This window comes from Balaenoptera physalus (assembly GCF_965194825.1).
Source record: "Balaenoptera physalus genome assembly, chromosome: 17".
NCBI classification, from domain to species: domain Eukaryota; kingdom Metazoa; phylum Chordata; class Mammalia; order Artiodactyla; family Balaenopteridae; genus Balaenoptera; species Balaenoptera physalus.
In genome coordinates, this window is record NC_138895.1 from 10,031,099 (window position 1) to 10,044,569 (window position 13,471).

The following is a 13,471-nucleotide window of genomic DNA, read 5'->3' on the forward strand; positions in this document are numbered from 1 at the left end:
GGAAGGAGAGTCTGTCATCTACAACTCTGGACACATATAAAATCATATTTTGTAGTATAGGGGGATGGGCATAGAATTATGTTCTTAAAGATGAGTGTCGAATTATATCTGTGAGGGAGGAGTGCAAAATAAAGATTTCAGGTGTACAAGAGCTTAGCTACATATCCTTCATGAGAAACTTGAAGGCGTATTTCAGCAGAATGAAAAAGGAATTCAAGAAGGATAACACGTGGTAGCTGGTTATACTAGAACAATCAATAGGGACTCCGTATGCATTTTGAGTCAGAAGGTTCTCATTGTATACAGTGGACCTCAGGCTGTAAGCCTCCGTCTGTTAAATGGCATTGTGGTCTTAGACAAACGACGGGAGCCCTCGGTTGGGAAGCACTGACCTTGGAGATGCTCTAAGAGAGCAGGACTTGCTTTGTTCTTTGCTGAATCCTTAGCACCTAATGCTTGGCGCAGAGTGGGCAAGGTCATAAGGACAGTCACCAGAACTAAGGATAGAGTGAGTTCTGTTGTAGGGAGGGGGAAGAGGAGAATATAATGTTCACTGTGATAGATTGCTCATCATATACAATGGCAATTGATAGTGTCTGAATTGACAAGTCAAGAAATGTATATATTAGTATGCCACTTAAAGTTTACAGTGGTAACCTATCAGAGGAAGTTGAAATAGAAAAGACTAGAGGAGGATAGGGGAGCTTTACTTTTTTACTTTAACTTGCAATTGTATGTATTACTTCTAACGATAAAGCTAGTTTGATTGGAAAATAAAACAAAAAACTGCTAATGTCTTGAGTATATTATGTCCAGTATAAATTCGAGTAGTCAGCAGAGCCGTAGAGTCTACTTTTGACTATTTAGATAACCTTTTACTGAAATTTTACCTTTGTTGTACTGAATGTGCGTCATTTAGCTTCTACTGTATTCTTTCATTCTTAAAAATCCTTATTGATCAGTAAACAGTCTGAGGTGAGATTTTTAGTTTGATAGCTTTTTAAATTCCATATAGGAACAATTAGTGTTTTCAGGTACCTGCAACTTTGAGATGAACTTCTAAAATATGGCATTCACCTAAGTCCCTTAGAAAGAGATGAAGCCCTACGGCTTATGCAGAAACAAGCAAGGCATAATTGTAATAAAATCCGTATTAAATAGTTTTAATTTCCAGAACCGTCTGTGTATTTTAGTCATTTATGCTATTTTGTGTCGTTGAGCGTTTCCAAAGAGTAAAGTTTAGTCCCTGATAGAATTTTTTTCACAATTGGAATTATTTTGATTCTGAGATGAGATGATGTTTAGGTCTGTCTCAAAGTAATCAAGTTTGTGCTAATATACAAGAAATTACTTCAGTTGTAGTTATTTTAGTAGTAGTTACTGTAGTTAGCAGTAAGCATTTTCCTGACAGTTCTATACTTCTTTTTTCTCAAGTGGAACATTTAGTTGAATGCTTTCCCATTAATCAGATTGCAGTTCTTAGGATCAAGAATGGTTGAAGTCTCTATCTGATGACCCTTCGGTAAACTCTTCTACGATTGTAGTTGTCTGTTTGTGAGTTGATTATGATGAACAGAAGCAAATTCAGTGTATAAAATCTTTTCCTTTCATCTTCACTGTAAAATTTAAAGACTATATCTCTGGAAAACAGTTTGTAGCCCAGGATGTATCACACTTGACAGAATAAGTTTATATTACGTATTTAAGTGAGTAATTCTATGATAAGACATTGAGTGATATTTGAATAATCAAGATGATTCTGTTTTTATTATAGTAATACTCTGTTCTGAGTTTAGTAAATAATTCTTTATAAGCCAGAATTGGGAAAAGAGGTACTTTAATTAGCATTTTATAACATTGATCTTTTTTCCCCCTCAGATTTATCTTGGCACCCCATAGGAGAGTTGATAGTGGCTATGTTAAGTTCCAATGCTGATAAAGAAATTTATGAGTTTTTAGGAGATGGATTATTGGGTTGATCATAGATCTTTGGGAGAGATTTGTTTCACATCGATTATGGTGTGAACAGTCATCCTTAAATTGAATGGTATTTCAGTTATTTATTTTTCTTTAGCAACAAATGCATGATTACAGTCAGCCCTGCATATCCATAGATATGAACCTGCAGATACGGAACCCATGGTTACAGAGGGCCAGCTGTAAGGGCCTTGAGCATCCTCGGATTTTGATATCCACGGGGGTCCTGGAACCAATTCCCTGCAGGATATATACTATGTATGTATATGTGTGTGTATATATATGTAGTATCTATATATGAGTGTATATATATATACCTAGGATGTAAAAAAGCTACAAGTGGACAGTTCCACTTTTGAACAACAATCTGGAGTATAATAATTTTATTACTTTCATTTTATCGTAGAGTCCAAAATCTCACTCCAAAATACGGTTGCATATTGATTCCTTCGCTTGGCTTTAAGAACTTGTTACTAGGTTCCAGAGAAGTCGTGACATCCCGCTCCTCCCACCGCCCACTGAGAATTGTAGCATATATCTTGTGTTCTAGTCAACCTTTATCTCCATATATTTAGAGCCTGTGTGTTCTTTTCTTAACTGTTCCCTTATTCATTCAACAGATAAATATTAAAGGTTACCAGTAAGCCACTTAAGATAAATAGCTCTTCTTCTTTTTAAAATTTATTTATTTTGTTTATTTTTGGCTGTGTTGGGTCTTCGTTGCTGCGTGCGGGCTTTCTCTAGTTGTGGCGAGCGGGGGCTACTCTTCGTTGCGGTGTGTGGGTTTCTCTTGTTGTGGAGCACGGGCTCTAGGTGTGCGGGCTTCAGTAGTTGTGACGCAAGGCCTCAGTAGTTGTGTTTCGCGGCTCTAGAGCTCAGGCTCAGTAGTTGTGGCGCACGGGCTTAGTTGCTCCGTGGCACGTGGGAATCTTCCCGGACCAGGGCTCGAACCCATGTCCCCTGCATTGGCAGGCGGATTCTTAACCGCTGCACCACCAGGGAAGCCCCAATAACCCTTTCTTTGTAGAACTCAGAGGTCTTGGAGAGACAGACATAATTTCTCTCAGTAAAATTTTGTAGTTTTCACTGTTGAAAACCACATGGCTCTTACTGAATTTTTTTCTAAGTATTTTATGTAATTTTTACTGCTATTGTAAATGTAATTTGTATTTTCAGTCTTCCCAGTTGTTTGCTACAATTTTATATCAATAGAAATGTCCTATATTGTGTGACCTTGCTAAATTCACTTATTAGTTCTAGTAGTTCTAATAGAACATCCTTAGGATTTTCTGCCTAACAGATCATATCATCTGCAAATAGAGACCGTTTTATTTCTTTTTGATCTTTATGCTTTTTTTCTTGTAATTTTATTACTTGTATTACTTAAACATAAAATTAAGTGAAAACTCTAAAACCAAAATAAAACTGCACATAAACAAACAATTTAGTGTGGTGAGTGATGTTATTTTGCTGAAACTAAATCACAGCTCAAAGCATGAATTAGTCGTAAGTCTTAGAACCCTGTTTTCACTCTCATTTGGACCACCGAAACTAACACATGTTATGACTGTCCTCCACCATTTTCACTATTTGACCTTCTTCCTAACTCTTCCATTTTGTAGTACACTTTGAGGTTATTTGATCTTTGGTACAGATGAATAGCTTTTATATTATTAGACTGCATCTATTCTTTTCTTAAACTTGACACACAATAAAGTATCAAATGCAAATGTGGGCACTGGAATCTTTTTAAAGTAGTTCTTTATTATAGTGTGGTCATGCAGAAAGATCAAGAATGTTAGAGTCTTCCTTCTCCCTCTTTGTAGAGGGCACCACTGTCCGCCCTTCCAGTTGAGGCCAATAATACTGGACTAATTCGCAATATTTCTCTTTCACACTCCATATCTAACCAATCTATCAGTAAGTCTTGTTGGCTCTGCTCTCAGAATAGATCCAGAATCTGAACACTTTCCACTAGCTCTCCATCCTCCATTATTATTATTATTGTACTAGATGATGATTGTGCTAGCCTCCTTACTGGCCTTCCTGCTTCTACTTTTGCTCCTCTATACACTCCATTACCATCAGAACAGCCCTTAAGAGGTCCTTCGGGGACAAGTGAGACTGGACTCAGTTTTCTCCTGCTTTTCTGAAGGTAGTATCAAAGTGTTGCCAACCTCAAGATACATCAGGAAATACTCCTTTTTCTAGTCTCTGGAACAGTTGGTATAAGTATAGAATTCTTGTGAAACCACATGAGCCTGGGAGTTTTTCTTTGGGGTAGATTTTTAATTGTTGGTTAAAGTTCTTTAGTTATTATAAGTCTTCAAGTTTTCTTTTTATTCTTGAATTTGTTTTGGTAAATTTTATTTTTAGGAAGCTGTTTTAAGCTTTTTTTTCATATTGGCATTAATAGTATTTTAATTTTTTTTAGCTGTGTGAGTCTTCACGATATTATTTATGCTTCTTTTTTTTACATCAGTCTTTCCAGAGATTTTTCTATTGTCAGCTTCTTTTACCCCCCAAACACCAGTTTTTATTTTTGGTCTCTTAGGCTCTCTTTGTTTTCTGTTTCGTTATTTTCTCCTGCTGTCTTATTTCATTCATTTTACTTTGGGGGACTCAATGCTACTTATTTCCTAACATGTTGAGTTGGATGATGAGCTCATTATTTTTCAGCTTTAAAAAAATGTTTTTTTAAATTCTATACATGTAAATTTCTAATCTTATTTTTCAGGGCTTATTAGATTTAGTATATTTATATTGTACTGGTGTAAAAACTTTTGAATTTTTGTTATGATTTTTTGGGAGACTTTTTAGAAATGTGTTTTAGATTTTCCAAATGTGGTAAGATTTTGTTTGTTGTTAACCTGTTTTGCTGTTAAAATTGATGTCAGAAAATGTGATATGTATGATACTGACTCTTTGGTATTTAGATTGGTTTTCTGGTCTGGCATATATAGTTCCTTTCTGTGGTTGTTCATTGTGTACCCTGTAATTATTTGGCTCAGTTTTCTGTATTCTGTATATTCAATCTTTATTTTCACTAACTTGTCTGCTTTATCAATTACTAAGAGAAATGTGTTAAATTCTCCTGCTATAATTAGGAACCTGTCAGGTTTTCTTTGTAATTCTGAAAATTTTAATATATGTAAAGTTGTATTTTTAGTTTAATACTGTTACAGCTTTTTATAAAAAATGTTTCTTACTCAGTATGTAGTGGTTTTTGCCTTAGAATCCACTTTATCTGATATTAATATAGTTGACTAAGTCTTCATTTGGCTTGTTTTTAAGCTTTCTGTGTCCTTATGTTTAGGGTTAATTACTTGGAAATCATGTGTAACTAGATTTCTTTTTTTAATTTTGAGCTCTTTTGTGTTTTTGTTAATGAACCTCCATTTTTTGATTGCTTGATAAAAATGTATAAATGATATAAATGTGTATTTCTGCCATTTTATATTTTGTGCTTTCTAATTCACCTAGATCTTTCAAGCTCCCCTCTCCCTCCTTTCCTGTCCTACCACAGGAAAGGAGTTTTTAAAATTTTCCTTTTCCTGTCCACTGAGTTAGAAGTTATGCATTATGTACACAGATTTAAACTATATATTTTACTGACTCAGTTAAAGGTGCCATAGTTGATTACAGTTCAAACTGAAGCAGCATTTCTAACTTCTATTTAAATAAAACATGGTCCTCATTCATGTACCTGATCATCTCCCTCAGGTTAAACCTCTCTTTGTCTAGCTTATCCTTAAGTAGTATTGCCCTTTTTTTCTGTAGTTTTGGGGCTTTTCATGGAGTTGATGAATTTCTCTAGTTTTGATCAGTCATTTCATGGGGAGGAATAAGCAGGGAGCTGTTACCACTTTTTGCTTCATTTGTAATACCGTGTTTTATATCCAGCTAATTAAAGCAGGCTTCAACATTTCTCATACAAATCTGTTTCCTTCAGCTGAGAAATAAATTTCCTTTATGTTTAGGCTGGTTTTTTAAAAGCTTCAGGGCCTTTGTAAAATTAGACTACAGCTTCCTGGTTCCAAATTCTTTTTTTGTCTTTTTTTCCTTTGTTTATGTTGTTGGATTTTTGTTTTTGTTTATCCTTTTGAAACATGATTAATTAGCTGTCTGTCTGTTTTCATTTTTGTTTTTTTCTTTAGGAATATCTCACTGATGCTTATGGGTGTATGAAATAATTCATTTGTAGTTATCGTATAGTAGGGCATTTATTTGTTAGCTTTCTGTATTAAATACTGTTATTCTAGTTCTAGGAATATATAAAGATGAAAAAGAAAGGACTTTAGTAACAAAGAACTTAAAGTTCTCTTTGGAATTTATTTTTATAAATTGATTGATTGATTGATTGCTGCGTTGGGTCTTTGTTGCTGTGCCCGGGGTTTCTCTAGTTGCAGCGAGCGGGGGATACCCTTAGTTGTGGTGCGCAGGCTTCTCATTGCGGTGGCTTCTCTTGTTACGGAGCACGGGCTGTAGGCGCGCGGGCTTCAGTAGTTGTGACTCACGGGCTCTAGAGCGCAGGCTCAGTAGTTGTCACACACGGGCTTAGTTGCTCCGCGGCATGTGGGATCTTCCTGGACCAGGGATCGAACCCATGTCCCCTGCATTAGCAGGCGGGTTCTTAACCACTGCGCCACCACGGAAGTCCCCTCTTTGGAATTTAAAATACAGTTTTCTGATGGTGTCACAGGGGATGGGACATTAATTTGACCATTGGCAAAGTATATACATATTTATTGTGGAGCATAATAAATAAACTCCCACTTATGGAAAAGTGGGAGTAGTGAAACCACAAATGGAGAGTCTTATAATGTGTTAGACACAAGTGGCCTTCAGTGTGGTCCTTGGACCAGCAGTGTTAGGATCACCTTGAACTTGTTAGAACTGCAGACTCACAAGTTCAGCTTCAGACCTTTGGGGCCCAATAGTGAGCGTTTCCACAGCCATCCAGGTGATTCTGATGCTTGCTAAAGTATGAGAACCAGTGAATGACACATTAAAACAGATGGCACAAACAAACTACGTAATGCATTCACTTGATAGGCATGCAGAGTGCTAGTCATCCTTTTTTTCAAGGATAAGTATTAGATGTGGATAACTTGGTTAATAAACATCATGAAAACATCACTCAGCTTAACTTCTGTTCAAGGGGTTTCTGCTTTCTTAAAAGAAACTATAATAATAAGTATTATTAATATTTCTTCATGTGAAAAATTATGCTGAATCTGAGAGTAGGATATGGAGGAAGCTTGTGATTCAAAGTTTTTTTTGTTTTTTTTTTAAGTTAATACTGAAAGCTTAATTTAATGCAGTTTAATGCAACTCTTTTCTTTTCCTTCTAACCCTACCTCGGCCAGTAGTTTTCAAGTTGCTTCAGAGGACTTCTGGTCTATTTGATACCTCACGATCAAAAACTCATTGAAAGGGCTAGAAAGACATTATTGTAATAGTCTCACCTAAACAAAATTCTGTGGGAAAACAGAGCTGTGGAGAGGACCTATAATCTCCTGAACTACGTCTTTGTGTTTGGACTTCTTTATTTTAAAATGGTTTGTGGTAATCCCACTAAGGTGTGTATAGGTAATAGTAAATCGTTTTTAGCTAATTACTTGAAAATTAGTATTTGTCAAGAACTTCTTATGGAGATGGTTTACATTATAAATGCATATAGTTTAAATCATTAAATAATGATGGTGTTTTGTTAAAGGTCTTTGTGCTTTTCTTTCAGGAGAGAAATAGAAACAAACAATAACCATATGAAGATGTCCTGTTAGAATTACAACACTAATGATGTAGACTCTGGAAATGCCTAATAAGTCAAAGAAGACGTTATTAAAGCTTTTTTCTGCTTAAGGTGACATCTTTGAACTCTTAACACAGAACTGACTCTTCTTGTAATGGTTTTCATCAGCGCATCTGCCCTTATACTCTCACCAAACACACTTGAGAACTGTAACTTCGTCAAGCACTTTCTGTCCTGAAGCTTTTACCAGTATCTGCTGTCTTTTGTAATTATGCATCCTAGCTAAGGCACAGAAGACTGAATGAATGCAAGGATTCATTAACTCTTTGAATTTGTTAAATACTAACAGTTAACCATTAGAAGTGGTTCAATGATGTAAGAGTCACACTGCTTCAACTTTTTCTTTGTTGTAGTTTTTAAATTGTCAATTTTTAGCTCTTTGACAGATTAAAAGCAAAATAATCATGCCATATTTAGTCCTGGAGTTCAAGTCTAAATGTTTATGTGAAAATTATTGTAGTAAACTTTTAATATGGCAAAGCAACCTTATGCTCTATTTTAGCCAAATGAAACATAATCTGAGATTATATTAGAACATTTCCCTTGTCTTCAAACTGTTTGGTGTAACAGAATATTGATATGCAGCTTGGTGGATTTCACCAGTTAATGCACATTCTTCTCCCCTCCTTCCCCCAATAATATGTATACTGAAAAATGTGCATTTGTCTGAGGAATTATTTTGTTTGCTACCACTTAATGAATCTCAAAATTTTGAGTAATGTACCTCAGTCTAATCAGACTTTTTATGACCTTTATAACTACATTTAAAACCCTTAATTCCTATTTCTGGGTGTTTGCGAGCCTGATTGCTATCATGAAGTAAAAAATTTATTACTCTAGGTATTCACTAGCTAAATAAACATAGTTCTTGTTTAGCAAGCATATATTGTTCCTCAGCTCCTTTCTCCAGCTTTTGCAGTGTCCTGGCATCCTTAAAATATTTGAAAATATGGCCTTGATCCATGGATTAAATCAGTATCTAAGTGAATGTGTTGATGTTTTATTGATCAGATCTATATAAATGGGAATACAGCATATATCTGGGTATTCTTATAGTTATCTTTTTAACATCTTATTTTTTTCATTAATTACATATCAACATTAATTTTGTATCTTGAAACAAATTGATTTTGTATAATTATGTGTCAAGCATCTGTATTAACTGATTTGATGGCACATGGTTATGAAATAATGTGCTGCCCCTTATATTACTGTTCCAAAAGGAGAAAGCTATGTAGAAAGATATGTTAAGGATGAAAATAGCAATACAGTAGATTTGAGTACCTTGATGTTTTGCATTACTCCACTTATGTTTACATCATGTTTAGAAATGTTTTCATTTACTATGGTCTTTGGTCACTTCGATTCAAAAATTTAGTGACATATTTCTTTGAGGCTTTCATTTATATGATTTTTTTTTGTACAATGTTTTCTTAAAATGTACAAATACTGTATTCAAGTGAAAACCAATACAGTATTTGTAGCTAAATTGTAGCTACTTCACAGTGCTTTGGTAGTCCCAGGATAGTTATCAGTGTTTACTGAAGGGAACATCAAAATGTTAATAGTATATTACAAAATAAAGACTTTCTTAAAGGAAAATTGCACCTATTTTACCTTTTTTTAAGAGTAAGCCATGAAATCTTGTAACATGTCTCGTAACTATTTGTAATGAAAATTGGCATATGGGTATAGTCACCACAGCAGCGTTCTACATCCCTAGAATTATATAGGTAGGACATGTCAGAGAGGACCAGTGTCACTCTGGAGGTCCTGTTAGAGAAAACTGTACAGGGGTGACCTTGTGGAAAGGATCTGAGTCTTCTCTCTGAGGTTCTCTTCTTCATGGTGCTTTATTAGCAACTCTGAATATTTTTATAAAACTAGTTACATTATACACAGATTGAAACTTGTTTAATTTACATTAGGTTTCTGTGTAAGAGATGTCACGGAAACACTCAGCAAGCAGGCTGATTGCAATAGCAGACTCAGAAATGTCAAATGTAACTCAGCAGTCTACTCATGGTGAGGAGTACATCCCAGTGCCTTTAACCTGGATTTCTAATATTAAGTGAAATGGGTGCAGCATTCCTTTGGGGAAAAAAACTAGACAAAACAAAACTTTTCAATTGGTAAATTTCTTTTTTTCCTCATTTAAATTTTCTTCAGAGTGCCTACTCTCTCTCCCTCCTTGGTCTGTCAGTGTACAGCAAAATGTTTTTCCTCTAAGTGAGATGATCAGAGGTTGTCTCAGTAGCACAGCTAATGGAAGGTTTCTTAACTGTAGGGACCAAGAGGGAGGGAAACTGGGCTCTAGAGCAGGAGACTGATCCAGTGTTTTGAGTAATCACGAATTAAGACATTATTGGCCCAGTAAATTTCTTGCTTAATGTTTTTCCAAAATCTGGTTTGAATGTTTCTTAATTAAAGTTATCTTATGTGGGTGTTTTATTTTGAAAGGTATTATATAGTTTGTATATTTAACAGTAAGGGGGAAAATGTAACCAAAATTAGTATTCTTTCTCTATACATATTGGTACTTGAAGATTCCTTTCAGAAGAAACCCCAGCCTTTTCCTAAGTTCAGTCCTCGTTTTAACTTAAGTGATCTTTCTAATTCAAAAGCTGTGTTCTTTTTGAATACCATGCATGGGGGTTAAGCTGATGTTAAAACAGTTTGCAATAAAAAAAGAATCAGCTTAAGTCATTTAATCATTTCAAGTGCATTCTGCATCCTATAAAAATAAGTTTGAGAACTTTAAGAGAATTGTGTTTCATTAAGTTTTGCATATCTTTTGTTATGCCATGTAAATTCCCTTCTTTTTCATATGATTAAAGAAAGGTTATGATAAAATGATTAGTTCATTTACATTCACTTGTAGCAATTACATGAGAATTTAAATTTTGTCGTGTTTGGGTTTGTTCATTCCTGTGAATGATGGTACAGTTAGGTGAGATTTTCTGTTATGGTACCCAAACTCACCATTTGGTCCTCTTTAATCTTTGAGGGTTTCAATAAAAATTGTTCACTCATATCTGTGTTCTTTCCATTTTATCTTTATAAATACAGATTGCCTTCCAGAAAACATAACATTCTTGTCAACTCTGTTATGAATTTCCTGATTGACATACCTTTCAAGTACAAATAGATTATGTCATTCGATTTAGTTGGCCATTTGAAATTAAGTGGGGAAATTAAAGAGAGGAAGGATCACAGTTTATCCTAATCTTTATCCACTCCAGTGAGCTTATTGAATTACATGTTCTTAACGCTAAACTTAGAGCAAAAGAGAAAGAGGCTTACTTAATAGGAAGTCTTGGCACCAGCTGTCTCATAACCCTAATCCCCCATTCTTGGTACCAAGGAATGCTTTTTAATAGTGTGTACGTTACCCTTTGGGCTGGATAGAGCTTGTGGAGATGGGATCGTGGTGACTCTGAATGGTGCGTTGATAATCATTGCCGGGCTGTCTAAGGCACTCGTTCAGATGGGGGAAACCAAAGAGTTCTGGTTTTGTGCTGCATACAACACTGTTAGCCTGCGATCAGGGCACAGTTTTACAGGCACCCCAGTGTCCCACATTGCAGCAGCATCTAAAGAGGGTTTGCATCTCTTCAGCGTACTTATATTTGAGGCTACTCATTTTCAGTTGGGACCCTAATTCTTAACTGGCTTGGCTTTATCTTGCTTAGTGACATTAGATTTAGTAATTGTAGTCTAGAAACTAAAATATTCTTGCAGTTAGAAGTTAACTGAGCAATTCAAGGTCATTTGCTTTCTAATCACAGAACAGTTGATCTGTGAACAACACAGGTTTGAACTACTTGGGTCCACTTGTACACAGACTTTTTCCAGTAGTAAATACCACAGTACTGCACAATCTGAGGTTGACTGAATCCGTGAATGCAGAGGAACCCCGGATATGGAGGGACCGTGTGTGAGTAGGGCCGACTTTAATTTGTATGTCGTGGAGGGTCAGCACCCCTAAACCCCTGTGTTTTTCAAGGGTCAGTTGTACTTGTCATTGCGTAATCTTGATGTGTATTCTTTCCTCATTTCTCTTGGTGCAATGATAGGGGCAGAACTCCCCTGTAGATCACCCACAGGTAGTAGTGGCAGTTTAAATACAGTTTGTTTATAAATTGTGCACTAAATTCAGAATTTTTCTACTCCATATTTTGAGTTACTTGTATAACATTGGAACTAAATGTAAATGAAAATTGTCTTTATAAAAGTCAGTGTACAAGAAAGATGTGAATGCAGAGTTCGTAACACTGGGGGAGTTCCACATCCTTTCCTGCCACCCTGGGCCGCTTCAAAGAATACCCCTTACATAGAACACACTTAGAGGTTTAAATATCTGAATGTCATTTTAAAACATCATTGGCTATTTCTGACACATCTGTAACCAGAATGGAATTATTGTATAGGGGAAGATCTTAGAATTGGGAGTTGGGAAGACCAGACTTACATAGTTACTTCTAACTGGTAGATTGACACTGAACAAATCACTTCCTTTGTTGTTAGCGCACTTGGTAAATTCAGGAGATTGGCATAGAATGCATCTTAGGTTCTCTGCAGTTCTGAATTTTTGTAATTTTATGATTTATATAGCTTTGTAGACTTATTCTAGCAATAATGAATGTTCTTTTAAAAATAAGTTTGGAAACCAGTGAAATTTGTGATAGTCATTCTTCGTTTATTTCAGAATATAAGTACTGAATACCTCCAATTGTATTTTATTCATTGACTGATAAAATATAACCATTACTTCCCTTTAGTGAGTTTTGAAGTCTAGTGGTTCAAAATCTTCATCTTTTCCACAGTGTTGGTAAAAAGAATCAAGAGAAGGTGTGTCCCAAAGAAATCCAGTCCAAGTTTTTTTGTTTTTTTAATTCTACTGCCGTTTTACATTATCCTTTTTTTTTTTTTTCCAAAGAGACTATTTTTTAGAACAGTTGTAGAGAAAAGTCGGGAAGACAGTACAGAGAGTCCCCATATACCTCGCACCCAGTTTCCTCTCTGCTTAACATCTCACATTAGTCTGGTACATATGTTGTAATTAATGGACCAATATTGATCGCTTATTTTTTTTTCAGATTTTTTTTTTTTTTTTTTTTAACCAAATTGTCCTTATTCTGGTTCAGGACGCCATCAAGGATAGATCCACGTTACTTTTAGTTGTCATGTCTCCTGAGGTTCCTGTTGGCTGCAATGGTTTCTCAGACTTGGTTTTGATGACCTTGACAGTATTGAGGAGTAGTGGTCAGATATTTTGTAGAGTACTCTTCCTTTGGAATTTATCTTATATCTTTCTTATGATTAGATGGGGTTATGAGTTTTTGGGAGGAAGACCACATAGGTAAAGTTGCCATTTCCATCACATCATGTCAAGGATGCATACCACCAACATATGCCTGTTGATGTTGACTGACCACTTGGCTCTGGTAGTGTCACGTTTCTCCATTATGAAGTTACCCTTCTTCCCTCCTTTCCACACCGTACTTTGGAAGGAAGTCACAGTACACACTTGAGTAGGCAATTTTGCTCTCCCTTATCCTTGTATTTGTAAAGAGGAGTACAGGAATCTGCTTTACTAGAACACAGTCTCATCCTGGCAGGCTTGTGTGTCCTTTTTGCTTTTATCTCTTTAGAACTTCCCTCCCCTCCCACTCTCTT

The 13,471-nt window shown here is 35.6% G+C and overlaps 1 protein-coding gene across 12 annotated transcripts in view; it reads left to right on the forward strand.

Annotated features, from left to right (window-relative positions):
- Positions 1–10,826, forward strand: part of YTHDF3 (YTH N6-methyladenosine RNA binding protein F3) — a 33,351-nt gene extending 22,525 nt beyond the window's left edge. For 11 of the 12 annotated variants that reach the window (XM_082433654.1, XM_082433662.1, XM_082433664.1 and 8 more), the window contains one exon: positions 7,718–10,826. In XM_082433654.1, coding sequence (XP_082289780.1) covers positions 7,718–7,741 — 24 coding nt within the window. In that variant the 3' untranslated portion in view covers positions 7,742–10,826. Of the gene's footprint in view, positions 1–7,346; positions 7,365–7,717 lie in introns of those variants that run through there. The other variant, XM_082433663.1, reaches the window with a different exon arrangement.
- Positions 10,827–13,471: the final 2,645 nt, after the last annotated feature.